Here is a 16,032-nt window from a genome sequence, read left to right as displayed (position 1 = left end):
CACTTCCAAGTCAATGTCAGCGCCATCGATTCGTCGATCTCACACTCGAAGATCGCTAAAAACTACTTTCAACCGCTTCTCCATAACATTTTATCTCAAACGATAAAGTACAGAAAAAGTGCGCGAGACAGGAAATTATTAAGAAAAGCAATAATCCCCATTTTCTTGTCTCGCGCCTAAAGACTTTTATTTTTCTACAACGAATAAACGATAAATAAGTAAGTTATTATCACTCGCTTAAAATCCTTTTCAACTAATTCCTTTATTTTTATCTATACATTAATTATTATTCTAGTTTTAATTTGGAAATTTATAAACGTAATTCGGTTATGTTGTTATTTAACTTTCTGAACAGTAATATATATTATAGTTTTTATAAGCATATTTATTTTCAAAATCTTTAGGACAATCTATTATTCCAATTGCTCTTTAATCAGAAGTAAATCAAAATTAATTGAAATACTAAATTAATTATTTCAGAAAAATTTTTTATATTTAAAATTTACTTTTATCGAATAAATATAAATATTATTCGTAATGATGAACAGAAATATTAAATAACCAAATAATTTAATGGTTCACAAAATAATGAAAGAATTCCGTCATCTATATCGATAAATTTGCATAAAAAATTCATTGTCTTCATCAATTAACACACAGTACCTCTTATACAATTTACAAGTAAACGGACCAGTAAAATTTTAAACGTATATTAATTAAACAGTATTATAAAACTTGCATATCTAATGTATTTCCAAGCATTTGTAATTTTGGTTTTTAAATTTTAACGAAATTTTATAAAGTATGAGTAATATATTAAATCATAAAATTGATGAAGACAATTGATGAAGTAAAGAAGGCAAATACTTTTAATTACTTTCATTAATTCTTGTTCACAAAATACTACGTTAAAAGAATTAACTTTATCTACATTGTGTACCTGTTACGATCGATGGATCGACGCGCAATTATTTATATAATTCTTTACGATCTCGATTTGAGATGGACATCGATTATGCGTAGAGCAATGAATTCTTTGAGAAATAATAAAGAATTACAATAATATAATAACGTAGTGAATTAACGATATTGAATATATAAAATTAAAAGTTTAAAAATGATTTCCTCTGTATTATATATAAATAGAATTTCGAACACGAACTTAGTTTCTTAAAACTGTAACTTAAACAATGAGAATAACATTTATAGTTTTTATTTTATTATTAAGAATTATGGGTAAAATGAAATTATTATCGATAAATTGAAAAAAAAAATTTTTGTTATTTACTAATTATATATATATATATATGTATCAAATTAAATTTACAATAATATCGGTTCCACAAATATTATCAATATTAGTATTCTTAGATTTACGCAATTTTCCAAATATTTTAATATAATTTTACTTTGATATTATCAAATATTTAAGCAATATTTTGTTGAAATAAAATTATATATATAGAAAAAATATTTCGTGTTCGAAATTAAGAATTAGGAATATCCTATTATCTTCCTTACAAAAAGCGTATGCATATCGACAAGAATTAATATTAATTTGTAGGTGACACTGCTTTTACGATCATTGCGTCTTATAACAAAGTACGTAATTTATGACTACTTTTAAACGTTCGGGACCATATTCATATGATGATCAATGGAATAAAACTACGCAAAATCGAAAAACTAAAAAAAAAAAATAAGACAACTAATTGTTCTGTCAAGGAACCGTGAGCAGTATTACATTATAAATTCATACCCTATCCTTTTCCTATCACGTTAAAAATTATTATAAAATAATTGTAATCATATATATAATTCATATATGCATAAGTAATTTTTGTTATCTGTATTATAATATATATACAATACGCACGCAAACATAAATAACCGAAAAGTCAACATTAAGAAAAATAAACACATCACACGTACAATGCAGCGTCTATTAACAGTATAAAAAAATTTTCATATTTTCTTCTTTTCTTATCGTATCTTCTGAATTAGTATTGATAAGCAATTTATAATCTCTATATATGTTAGGGTCGAATATAAAATATATAAATACTAATATATAAATGTATGAACTACATCAATAATCTTAAAATATAAATTATCTTACAATTACTTACAAATACCTTATGTATAAACCTTGAAGTTTTCATTATAATATCATCAATTTTAATAATAATTATGAAATTTATTTTATTTATGTGTTCGTGTCCGTGTTTGTGTAGCTATATGCATGCATACGTGGGTGCATATATACGCGTGTACTTGAAATTCGAAGCGTTGAAACTTTGAAAACTATAATCAAAATAGAAAAGAGTAATCATTCTTTATAAAAGTATTACATTTTTTTAAATTCGTTAATTATAATGATTGTAAAAAAAATATTTAACGAAAGTTTTAAATATCTTTAAACGTTTAATTAATTCTTAGACAGTAATTTGAAGAAAGGTATATGCCAATAATTAAAATAACTAAAAATAAATAATGCATTATATTTAAACTAAAATATATTATTAACTATTATTTAATAAAAAAGATTTTATAAACCGTTTGTATTACTTTTCTGAAATGTATAGATTGATGAATAATATTAACGAAATATTTTCAATTCTATTTTATAAAAGACATTTATTTAAAAGAGTAATTTATTGATTTTAATTAAATTAAAAGATTTTCATTATAATAAATAAATTAATAAAAAATTTTAATCAATTAATGAAAATGATATTAATCACATTTAATAAAATATTATACCTCGTCGAAAAATTTAAAAACGTAATTATTTATCAATTAATAATATATATATTAAAATTTATAATTTTATATTAAATTATACATTTTTAAAAACATGATATAACTGAAATCAAATAAAATTTTCATTTATCTTGTTAACAATATTTATTCTACTATAGAAAAGTATGGAATTTTGTATACTTACATTAAAATTCATTTAAATTAAGCTATTAAAGAAGGTATTGGTTATTTTAAATATACGAAATTTATGAATGATAATTTTATTAATATATTTATCAATTTGTGAAAATATAAAAATATCTTTACGATTAAATTGTTCGATTAATTTTCATACCATTGATTTCCTTTTAGAAGCCTTAAATCGTTCGGGATGAACTTAAGAATCACAGAATGTATTAAAATAAGATAATTATTAGAAATATAGTACAAAGCTTTTATATTAATACAGATTCAGAAGATACAATAAAAAAGATTCACATAAATATCACACGTATATATCACATTTTAAAGTATTCGATGTTTTATATCTCAGAATAAAACACAAGCCAGTCATATATCACACATGAAAAATAAAAAACACATATAATGTATATTAAAGGAAAATTAAGAATATAGAAATTTAATTGTTTGTTATACGTTTCTTAAAACTTTTCAAATATACTGGCTGGCCGGACTAATTTGAGAAGAACATCCATAGTGTTATATCTATTACAACAGTTTATTGAAAAATTTTATAAAGTTTATTGTCGAAGAAAAAGTCTAAAATTTTAAACACAATCGTTATAATGTTTAATATAATTTAGCGCATACGCTTATCACGTGTACAGATCTTAAATGCAAATTGAAATAATTTAGAAGCCTTCGATACTTTGAATTAAACATTTTTTATAGTTTATGTATAAAAATCTAATTGATACTATAATACAAGTGAATTATTATATGTTCGATAGTATTTTAAAATTTTATCATTGATAAACCTTTATAATTATAATTATGAAATACATTTTATATGGTTTTCAATATTGTTCAATATATTTCTTATATAAGCTCAATAAAATCGAGCACGTACGAATAATATAAAAGTTTATTTTATAAAATTCATTTAACAATTATATAAAATTGAAAATTGTATAAATACATTCGATTTAATGTATTTTATTTATAATTATACATTGAAATTTGAATAAGAGTTTGTAAACAAGTAAATATTAATGAAGAAAGAATAAACTATGACATAAAAAATGTTATTTTTCAAGATAACGAAGTGTAAAGTTACTATAATGAATTATTTTTCGAATTAAAATAAAAATCCTTGAATAATAGCGATCTCTTCTCAATCTCATAAGAAAATTGAATATTAATTTTAATATGTAATATTGTACGTTAAAAGGTGCAAATATAACGTAATTACACGCGTCGTTTTAACCAAATTATAATTTATACTCTTTCATCGTATAAATAAAATTCATTCAAATAAATTAAATTTATAAGTTATAAGTGAATTCGTTTACCTTTTTATTTTATTAAAAAAATTTATTCTTACCATCTTTCTATATACGTATGAAATTGTACTTAGGTTGCGGTTGTTTGTACCTACAGTCACAGTATTGATATCGACAGATTTACATATACTTTGTTCTATCATCTGTATATAGCATGAATATTTTACGACCTATTTATGATTTCCTAAAACGTATATTCTCTCTCGCTATTTCTACTTGTCTTTTACTTTGTACACTTTCTACGCTAACGTATTCTTTCTTCTCTCGGGAACACATACGCTTTCATAACGAAAAATAAGTATACAAATAAAATATCATAATACAAGTAGTATAGAACACAGAAGGCGCAAAAAATCTGTGACAAGAAAAAATATGAATATAAAGAGTTAACAAAAACAACTGTGTAAAAGTTAAAACATATATATCTTAGCATGAAGTGCAGATAATTTTTTCAAATTATGATAAAATCTAAAATTGTCACTTCTTTGTGCTTGTTCGTATTATAAATATATGCACAAAATTTTAGAGAAGAATAATATTATTAAGAAATATATTAATAAAAATAATAATATTAATACTAGTAATAATAACAGTAATAATAATCATAATAATAATAACAATAACAAAAACAACAACAACAACAACAACAACAACAACAACAACAACAACAATAATAATAATAATAATAATAATAATAATAATAATAATAATAATAATAATAATAATAGTAATAAATGACACTTCTGTATTTTTTGCAAGTACAGTATAGAATTAACAACTGAAATGCACTATTAACGCTATGAAAATATCACCATATCATACTTTCTTGAAATCGTTTTTACGTAAGTAGTTTCTCTTCGTTCATTTCTGAAGTAGAGATTAAATTTATTACTAATAAATATTAAAGTAACAAACGTCTAATCCACAGCATGCGTCTACTTAGATTATACAAATTACGAATACTTATAATTATTACAATAATTATTACATTATTATTAACATTGTTGATGAATCTACATGTAAATAAAAATAAAGAGCATTTTTATAAAACTTTAGATTTTATTGATTTTTTTCAGTATCTGCAACATTTATTGCTTTATAATTTAGAAACATATCGATAATTTTATTGTTGAATTCATAATCCTATTACATATAATAATTCTTCGAAATTAACTACAAATTCAAATAAATAAATGAAAACATAAAATAATAAATCATTTTATATTCAATATTAATATTTTATCTGTTACGATAAATGTATAAAATCTGAAAAAATTGATATAATATTAAAAATACAGATTAAAAATATTCATTAAATTATAATTTGTGGATTTTGTTTTAACAATTCCAATAATTAAAATAAAATTTTCACTCAGAATTGACTATAGTTATTATTATAATTAAAGTTTAAAAAATATTTAATTTACATACATGCAATCAATCAGTTTCCATTGCAAATAATTGTTAATCATTTGTATATATATATATATATATATATATATATTTATTTGTATGTTATAACTATTATACTTATAAAGAAGCAATTTTTAATAAAGTTTATTAATTTTATTTTCTAAAAATTTTTATTAATAATTATATGGAATTTCAAATAAAAACAAATAATTCAGATTTTAAAACATATTTTCGTCAATTTTATCAGTCACATTCACATATAACGTGTAAATTTTATAAATATCTTTTGCTTTCCTGATAAACTATTAAATTTAAATATATTTTCTTTTTTATCGTAAACTGAGTTATATAAATTATATAACGTTTAAAAAATTTCAAATAATCTTAATTATAATAATTAAGGTTCTTATAGTAATACATAATTTACATAATCAATCATATACATTGAATTAGATAAAAATATTTTATTCAATGCTTTTTTACATAATTTTAAAATGATAATAAATGCAAGAATTATAAATATATTATACACATATTAATTGTTTACTTCTTTGTGAAAGTAGCGATATATCCCAAATTATAATCGATATAATGTTTATTATTATGATAACATTTTTATTTAAAAGGAATTTGGAATTTATTTTATGTATAATAATTTCATTTGCATTAACTTTAAACAGAATGGTGAATATTTGTTTTTATATAAGAAATTGAAAAAAGAAAAGCATATAATAATATCAGTAATAATAAAAGCTGTGAATAAAATTTCTTTATATTTTTAAGAATTTAAGAAATTGTAGTATCTTATCTTATCACGTCATTCAATAATTACGCTGATAATTTTATTAGTGCGAAATAAAAGTCAGTTTACTTTCATTCTTAATCCAGATATTTACAATCCATAATTTTTTTTTAGCTACCCATAAGCAATAATCTTGTCAATATGCCGGTAAGTTTAAGTACAATTATAAATAAAAGTTCACTCATACTATCTTTACGTAGACAAATGGCTTTGTCTGTTATATATATTAAATTATATGTTACAAACATATTTATATATATATATATATATATTTTTTTTTTTAACAGAATATAATCTTCACATACAAAGGAGTCATAGCCCCAGTATTTACACCATTCAATAATGATGAGTAAATAAAAGGTTTTTAATATTAAATAGTATTAAACTATTGATATTAATTATTATAAATAATTGTTTTTATTGTAGTGACCGAAGTTTAAATTTATCAATTATTTCTGATTATGCTAAATATCTTGCCAAAAAAGATATCAACGGTGTCCTTGGTACGCTTTATCTAAATATTATAAAATATTAATATTGTTACAATTTACAGAAGTCATACATTATTTTTAATATATATATAGTATTAAATATATTAAATTATATATTTGTACTATAAAATATAAGCTAAGCACATTAATTATTTTAAATCATTTTGAAATAAGAATTTGATTCGTACAATAAGTATAGTCAATAAATGAAAGGTAGAACTTTTCTTTCATTTTAATTATAATCAATTGGTATTAATTTATTTGATAATTACACTTTGTATTTAAAGAACTGATATTATTTTATTACAAATACACATTTAGTTAATGGAACAACTGGAGAGGGAACCTCTTTATCTATTGACGAAAGAAAAAAAGTAGTAGAAGCTTGGGCAGCTGCTGTTAAAGAAACTAAACAACATTTAATGGTCCAAGTTGGTGGTACAGCTTTAAAAGATGTAAAAGAGCTTGTAAGTACTGGAAAATTATACCATAATTCACTTTATAAAAATTGTCTTAAAAGCAATAGATATTTTATTGTACTATTTTACTCTACTTTTACTATATATAAGAAAATATTAATTTAATACATAATTCGTACAAAATGTAAATAATAATTTTATTTATTCATTAATTTTAGAAGTATCAATTGAAAAAATTGTCTTAAATATAAATTTATTTATTTTAGGCAATACATGCTGAGCACTTCAAAGTAAACTCTCTTTTATGTTTACCTGAGTTATATTTTAAACCAACTACAGCAGAGGAACTTACAGAATATTTAAAAATTGTTAGTAAATCTGCTCCAAGTACACCCCTTTTGTACTATCATTTTCCGAAAGCTTCGATGGTTAATAGTAAGTAACTACATATATTTTAAATAACAAAATGATATATGTTCATATATACAAAATATATAATATAATAATTTTTATAGTTCATATGGGAGAATTTTTGGAATCGATTGGCGAAAAAATCCCTACATTCTGTGGCATCAAATTTACCAGTAACGACTTAGAAGAAGGGTTGCAAGCGATGAAAGCCAATAACAATTTAACAGTATTTTTGGGTAGTGATACGGTAATATATAACCGTATTAATTATTTTTATTAAAAATGAAAATTCAACATATTATGTAACAAAATATTATTTACCATCAGTTAATGGCAGCTGGTTGTACCATAGGAATAGATTCATTTATAATGACCAGTTTAAATTTTATACCAGAACCTGCATTAGAATTACTAGAATTTGGTAGAGGTAAAAGAAATTTATTGAGTGCTCGAGAGAAACAAGACTACATCAATAAAATTATTACAAAAATAACATATCATGGTAACTAAATTAATTTTTAAAAATTATATAATTATCTAATCGATCTTTTACTTATTTATCTAAACAATTAAATCTTTACTTGATAGGAACTTGGGTTGAAACAATGAAAATAGCTATGAGTTTGACCACCGATTTTTTTATGGGACCTCCGAGATCTCCTCTTAAATTTCTTACTCCGGAAAATGCGAAAATTATGGCCAAAGACTTAACCGAACTCGGAATATCGATAAACAATGCAGCATTGTTAAAAATGTATTAAACTATTCCTTTTTATATCTGAAACACGTTGAAAATCATTTTTGGCATTTTATTAAAATATTTATAAAATTAATGCATATTTTGTAATCGTATAAAACATAATAAATATATACAACTTTTACAATAGTAAATATATATAGATATATAAGATCGATGATGCACTTAACCTGGGTAAATGACACTTACAATAATATATTTTAATTAATTACATTACAAAAATATGGCATTGAATACCTAATTTATCGATTGATAAATATATAGGACAACTGTAATATTAATTATTACCTACTTTACCAGTTGACGGTTATCATTATATAATAATTCTATACATTACTTGAAATTTCCTATATAATTGCTTTATTATTTTATGAAACAAATATTAGTATATATTTGCAAGCATATATACATTTTTGTTGTTTTTTTTTCAAGGTAATAATAATTATAATCTTATATAATGAAATAGCATCTATGTATTGCATATACAATATTTTGTAAACGAAAACTTGTATTCACTATATTATTACTATAAAATAAAAGATAATTTTAGAAATAATTATTTTATATTCGTAACTTTACTTTTAACTAATTTTATCAAACAAGCATTGAACCAATATTCATGTTTAAAATAATATAATAATTTTGATTAATGTGCCAGAAATTAAAAAATTGTATAATCTTTAAAATAAACTAATATTCTACTAAAGAAAATTATAATTTAAAAAAAATAGATGTTGATATCATAATACGTAAATGATTATCTTTCTTTATATTCAATTAAAATATGAATCATTTTCATTTATAGGCCCGATAATAAAATAAAATATATTATATTATATTATTGTAAAATTAATTTATATGACAAAGACTGCAAATTTCCAAATATATGTCAATTATAATATAAAATTAAAATCTATAAGTTGTTAACCCAATATTTTTAAATTTTGTCTTGATAAATATATGTGAAACTTATTTATATGTAATTTACATATATTATTTGCAATTTGAAAAATAATAGATGTGTTTTTAAATTATTTAAAAACTCTAATTTGAAATATTAATTCTGAACGAGCTACAGTTTCAATAAATGCATAAATGAAATTAATGTATTTACATCGATATACGTTCACGGAATAGGTAAAATAAATATTTTACTAAATATATGCTTTCGGGAAAATTGTGTATAAGGAGAAAATATTTTCTTACTTATTTCTTTATAATAAAAAAATGATGAATTTGTTTATTATAATTATACGTTCATGGGAAAAGATCTTATATTGATTATTTTAAAATTTATATTTTAATACTGTCTTTACAGTTTTGCAACAATTCTTTAATACCATTTTAAACTTCTCATAAATAAATAAAAATTATATAATATCATAATGACGAATGATAATAACTGTACTAGACATTTTAAAACCATTTTTTAATTAAAAATTTTATTTCTAGAAATTGAAACTTACTATTTATTTAATATCGTAGGAGAAATAAAAATTATGATATTCGATATAACATCGTTCGATCGCAAAGTAATTTAAGAATGGTGAGTAACAGTGTAGTTGAAATATGAGTATATTAATGTGGTTTCGTTGTGTCCATAGAATACTAAATTATATTATTATTGAGTTACATTATTGAGTAAAAGACATAAGGTCTCATTCTGTCTTGCAGAAAGGTATAGTTGGTTATTAAAATCATTAAGTGATTGTTAACATAATATAAGGGAAAAGTATTTTTAAGATGCCGGTAATTAATTAACTAAATAGTATGAGTTGCATGACAAATAAAAAATAATATTTTTTATTCAATCAATTACAGAAAATTCATTGTACTTATGAAGGACTCATTGCGCCCGTGTTTACTCCATTAAATAATGATAAGTATGTATGGTTTTTCGCTCAAATTTATTTAAATAATTCTTATACAATAATTATTATGAATTTTATTATTTCAATTTTAGAAATCAAAGTTTAAATTTATCTGTAATTCCTAGTTATGCTAAATTTCTTAAGTCCAAAAATATTAATGGTATTTTAGGTAAGTTTATAATAAATATGAATTTTTTAATTTTTACGTATCGACTGTATATATAAATAAAAATATTTAATATCTATTTCAAATTATTTATACCAAAATATCAGAAGATTAATAATTATATTCATAAATGCCGATTCTTAATACTATTTATTATAATACGCAGGTTGTATTGTTCTATTTATAAAGAAAAACTTAGAATCGTTAATGGCTTATGTATAAAAAAGTTAGTATATAAAAAATAATATAAATGTTCGCTGATCCCATAATTTTGATCGATAGATATTTATATATATATATGGCTCTATGTACTTATTTCATTTTTCCAGCTTAGAGGTCAACTAATTTATATATTTTAAAACTAATAGTCCTACTTATTTATTTATACATGAAAATAAATAAAAACATAAACATACATAATTGTACATTCTAATAAAAATGATCCAAAAACAAATTTAATTAGCTACAGCTTTTATAGTATACTTGGGGTCTACGCACAATATTAGTAGGAGAATTTACGTAATTCTCAACAGATAATCTCATTTCGATAGAATAAAATTTGAAATCTCTGCAATTATACCAACTATTATAATTTCTATTTATTATAATATAATAAAATAATATAATATAATATTATATTAGGGGGAAGGGGAGGTTCATTTATTAATTATCGAAATTTATTAATACACAACTATTGAACACGTGCATTATACTTATAATATGTCTTTTAACGTTATCTTAACTCTTATAAAATAAAATCTTATACATTTATGTACATAAATGTATTAATTGTATTACAAAAATACATTTAATTGTATTACAAAAATGATAAAAAATCAAATGTAGATGAATGTATATATAGATTGATAGATAGATATATTATAAATAAATTGTGTAAAAAAAATAAAATACACTATTTTAAATTGGCTTTGGCATTATAATAGATATAATAAAATACACAAACTCGTCGTACCATAAAAATATCCAAGCAAGTTCTAATATTGTTGTAATCTTGACACATTTCATAATATAGTCGAACTCACATCATAGAATTAATATATAATTGAACTCTGGATTTCTTCGCCATTCCAGTAGGGAAACTGTTTAAGTAAATTGCAATAGAGCTAATGAGATCGATTTAAATAATTCTTTTATCGACAATTAAATGGAATTTAATGCTAGTTAAAACTCTCGACAATCCATCGCCTATCTACAATTTACAATTAGTTCTATTATTCGATACTTTCACCCCTGATGTTGAGATTGTTTTCTTACCCTTTTGAAACTTTAAGAATATAATAGGATATGAAGATAATATAAAGACGAAAATAATTGTTATAAACTGAATTTCGAAGATAATTGAATTTGCAGAATAATATGTAATATTCCTCTTAAATTATAATGAATGGATATAAAGAAATTGAATTTAAAATTACGAAATTAAATTAATATTTAACGTAGAATAAATAAATGATTAATATTGATCACATATGATTTTAGAAACAAATAAATCATTTCAAATAAATAATTGTATATTTTAATGCACAACTAAGACGTCAGTCTTATAATTAAAATATAATTAGGTAGTTGCATATCCGTATGATGTTAAGTTTTTTTTTTTAAGGCGATAAAGTGCTATTTAATACTTGTTCGATTTTAAATGTTTAGTTTATGGCTCAACTACCAATTCAATAGTTCAGTGCATTAGTCTCTCGTCAGGATAACTTCAAAGGAAATAATAAATGATAAGGCTGAACAATATCGTGTATTTAGTAAAACAATGTTTATTAATGTAAATAATTATAACAATATTGCACTGTTGTGTAGAGATAAATAATTCTATTGAAGTGTTACTTGAATTGTGTTCTTGTATTCTTAAATTATTGTAGTTCTATGGATATGACTAAGTATCTTGAAGTTGAAGTAATGCTGATGTTGTAAATATCAGCTGATGTAGTCAGTCAATCATGCTTGTGATGTAGCATGAGAAGATGGTAGTTGAATCAAGTATGTTTGATGTATGAATAACTATACTTGATATGGTGTAAGATGTTTAATGGAGCTTGTTGAATAATCAATTATGTCTTTAATTATTTATGGGGGCAGTAGAAAAACTAGTCACATACAATTGTCATTTATTATAAACCTTAGAAATCTTAAGGATTTCTTGAAAATGTCTGTATTGTTGATCAGTCGATATACTGAAGTCTGGCCTTGACTTGTTGCGTCATTGAGTTGACTATTTAGAGAATGCATGACCACGTGCTCATCACCTGGTGACTATTTCAAGACATGCACGACCACGTGCTAATCACCTGTCGACTGCTTCAGAGGATGCAAAATTGTCCAGGTTTTCTTGTGCGAGATGTGACTAATTTATTTATTAATATAAAAAGATGTACCTTGTAAGGTGCTGACAAAGTCTGTTGATTGCTGTTTAATTAATATTCCCTTTGATTACTATTCCATTGGCTTCACTGTAATCACTATCTAATCTGCCGATTTCTTCTTCTTATGCGCGCGTGTATTCTTAACTATGCTGCCGAAAATATGACCACGTGTCGTCTTCACAGTATACTAAAACACTGAGCGGCAATTATATACTTGAGTGAACACGAAGTGATATTACAATGAGCCTTTTGAATACGCGCACGAAAACCGAAGGCTTGATCGTTCCGTGGCGGCTCTGTTGAAAATACCGACCGTTCCATGGCGGTCCTGGTGAGGGCAGATCGAGACCCGCGTGCCATGGCTTCTACTGGTAGATGATTGAATCGGTTCACTATGGTCGGTCACTGTAGTCGGGTCACGGCAAGATGTTAGCCGCAAGCGCAGTTGAGCGAGGATGGTTCGGCAAGAGAGCCGGTCGAGAGGGCGAGGCGTGCCGCATGCATCCCTTATATAATCACGCGGTGGCTCACTTAGCTGGCAACAAATAATCGTCGTTGTTGCAATAATTCTTACAGGAGGCGCGGAAGGAAAAATCTAGAACCTTCGAGAATGTTCGACGAGAGAAAAATAGGAGTAATATCTTTGTGTGATCTTATAGTATATTGGATTTCATGCCGTAAAACTTGCTCGGACTTGCCGAGTTTTGTTTCTAAAAATTCGCCCGAGTGCGCGTCCCGGTCCGATCGCGCGTGCCTTACGCCGCACAGCGCGTATGACCTACTTTTTCTAAATTCATGGAACTGCATCAATCTCGAACAATACTTAAAACCCAAAATTCTATTCGGCTTCACAGCAAGTAAGACAAATTTTGCTATAGAACATAAAAATAGAGATAAAAGAAAAACAAAATACATACACATTTTATTTGTCTTAACTATCTTAACTATCTTAACTATCTTGACAATCCTAACACACTTACCTCTGTATTTACGGATAGTTTGGAAAATTTTAATAACACAAAATAATGTCGGTAATAAATTTAACTGTAATTTATATTTTATTAACATTTATTAAATAAATACAATTCGTGTAGTTATTTGTAACTTTATTACATTAGTAAAATTATGCAAAGTTTTCTTTGGTAGTACAATAGTTTCAAGAATGACATGTTTTATATAATATAGAAGTAGTGTTTTTCAATTTGTTTTAAATAGCTGAATTTAAAAGTCTTATTATCATTCAGTATATTAATTTTACATGCAAGATATTATAATATATTTTATAAACATCAACTCTGCAAAACTTTACAAACACAAGTTTATAATGTCTAATAATGTCTAAAAAAATATAATCTAATAAAATTACACTTTCTATTTGATCGCATATTAAATAACAATACTATTAATCATCAGACACTTTTCACTTTCTCGCGATATCCATCATTTCAGTCGTAAGTCTCTAAATTGTCTGAAGACTTCACAATCATAATTTCAACTTAATATCTTTATTCTGATAGTTAATGGCACTACTGGAGAAGGTACATCTTTAACCATTGATGAAAGGAAAAAAGTGACTGAAGCTTGGGCTACCATTGTTAAAGAAACTAATCAGTATCTAATGGTCCAAATCGGTGGAGCATCTATAAGAGACGTCAAGGAACTTGTAACAATATTATTTTCAAAATTTATTTAGAATATTTTAGATTAGATCTTATAATGTAAATAATTAGCAAGACAACACGAATAATTAACAAACTTTAAACCTTATATTTTTTTATTTTATGTAAAAATCAGATAAATTTTATTAAATATTATATTAATAATTTTAGGCTGAACATGCCGAAAGCTTAGGTGTTAATTCTATTTTATGTTTGCCCGAATTATATTTCAAACCTAATACCGTAGATGACCTTATTGAATATTTACGACTTATTGGAGAATCTGCTCCAAAAACCCCATTATTATACTATGATTTCCCGAAAGCTTCAATGGTCAACAGTAAGTGCAAAATTTTGAAAATCAATAATATATTAACAACTATAACTTAAACAAAATACGTTATAAACGCAGTTAATGTAGAACAGCTTTTTAAACTGGGTAGCGAAAAAATACCAACTTTTTCTGGAATTAAAACCGATTTAGAACGCGGTTTACAAGCAAGACGAGCTAATAATACCGATTTAAAAATATTTCTTGCTGGTGACATGGTAAATAATATTATTTTCTATATAATAATATTTTTCTTATTTACGCTCAATTAAATATACATTATTTTTTATTTTAGCTGATGATTGGTGGCTGTGCTGCAGAATTCGATTCATATATAATGACAAGTTTAAATTTTATAGCTAAACCTGCTTTTGATTTATTAGAATTTGGTAAAGGTAGTAATAACTTAAATAACGCTCGACAAAATCAGAATTACATTAATAAAATTAATAGTGCAATAACTAGCTACGGTAAATTTCTTTATTTGTAAATATTTAATTATACATTTCTTATTTAATATATAAGCACTACTTATAACAGGTACATGGGTTGAAACAATGAAAATTGCTATGAGCTTAATCACAAACTTATATATGGGGCCACCACGAGCGCCACTTAAATTTCTTACGAAAGAAAGTATTGAAGCAATGGATAAAGACTTAACCAAGATCGGACTTAAGACTAGCAAGACTATGCTACTTAAATGAATTAAATTTCCAATTTTTATACTTTCTCTTATATTTTTTTTAATAAATATTCTAAATAGTTAAACAATTTAAATAATAAAATTTTGTCATAAAAACAATGGTAATCTTAATATATATTTTGTACGAATGCTTTCAATGCTCTAAATACTAAGAGGGCTTCTATTTTACTTCCATCGATTCTAGATTCCTTGATTAATTACTTATTTCAAAATTAAGCACTGCAGTTTTAAAATGTCTAAAATACATTAAATAACTAAATATGTATTCTTGCTTAATTTTATAAAATAATAAATTATTTATTAAATTCTTTTATTGTTTTACATCTACATATTTCAAAGCGAAAAATTTTCT

General features: G+C 23.8%; 2 protein-coding genes across 4 annotated transcripts; both read left to right on the top strand.

Moving 5' to 3' along the window:
• The first annotated feature begins 6,555 nt into the window (after positions 1 to 6,555).
• LOC105360967 (N-acetylneuraminate lyase-like) lies at positions 6,556 to 8,656 on the top strand. 2 transcript variants are annotated; one of them, XM_011498014.1, is made up of 8 exons: positions 6,556 to 6,627; positions 6,768 to 6,829; positions 6,907 to 6,983; positions 7,293 to 7,438; positions 7,657 to 7,825; positions 7,906 to 8,048; positions 8,129 to 8,303; positions 8,390 to 8,656. In XM_011498014.1, exons 1-8 carry the CDS (start codon positions 6,622 to 6,624, stop codon positions 8,560 to 8,562), a joined length of 951 nt encoding a protein of 316 aa, XP_011496316.1. In that variant the 5' UTR covers positions 6,556 to 6,621; the 3' UTR covers positions 8,563 to 8,656. The 2 variants fall into 2 exon arrangements, with proteins under 2 accessions (XP_011496316.1, XP_011496317.1); XM_011498015.1 differs by lacking the exons at positions 6,556 to 6,627; positions 6,907 to 6,983.
• A 1,398-nt stretch (positions 8,657 to 10,054) lies between these two features.
• On the top strand, positions 10,055 to 15,681 carry LOC105360966 (N-acetylneuraminate lyase-like). 2 transcript variants are annotated; one of them, XM_011498013.1, is made up of 8 exons: positions 10,055 to 10,104; positions 10,380 to 10,441; positions 10,522 to 10,598; positions 14,503 to 14,648; positions 14,815 to 14,983; positions 15,056 to 15,192; positions 15,270 to 15,444; positions 15,515 to 15,681. In XM_011498013.1, exons 1-8 carry the CDS (start codon positions 10,102 to 10,104, stop codon positions 15,679 to 15,681), a joined length of 936 nt encoding a protein of 311 aa, XP_011496315.1. In that variant the 5' UTR covers positions 10,055 to 10,101. The 2 variants fall into 2 exon arrangements, with proteins under 2 accessions (XP_011496315.1, XP_011496314.1); XM_011498012.1 differs by lacking the exon at positions 10,055 to 10,104 and adding an exon at positions 10,214 to 10,307.
• Positions 15,682 to 16,032: the final 351 nt, after the last annotated feature.

This window comes from Ceratosolen solmsi, unplaced genomic scaffold (genome assembly GCF_000503995.2).
Source record: "Ceratosolen solmsi marchali unplaced genomic scaffold, CerSol_1.0 scaffold14, whole genome shotgun sequence".
NCBI classification, from domain to species: Eukaryota; Metazoa; Arthropoda; class Insecta; order Hymenoptera; family Agaonidae; genus Ceratosolen; species Ceratosolen solmsi.
This window is presented reverse-complemented; position numbering and strand designations above follow the sequence as displayed.

Coding starts and splice junctions, on each gene's coding strand:
- LOC105360967 (XM_011498014.1), top strand. Junction 6,830..6,906: donor ACACCATTCAATAATGATGA/GTAAATAAAAGG, acceptor TTTTTATTGTAG/TGACCGAAGTTTAAATTTAT. Junction 6,984..7,292: donor AGATATCAACGGTGTCCTTG/GTACGCTTTATC, acceptor ATACACATTTAG/TTAATGGAACAACTGGAGAG.
- LOC105360966 (XM_011498012.1), top strand. Junction 10,599..14,502: donor AAATATTAATGGTATTTTAG/GTAAGTTTATAA, acceptor TTATTCTGATAG/TTAATGGCACTACTGGAGAA. Junction 15,445..15,514: donor TAGTGCAATAACTAGCTACG/GTAAATTTCTTT, acceptor TACTTATAACAG/GTACATGGGTTGAAACAATG.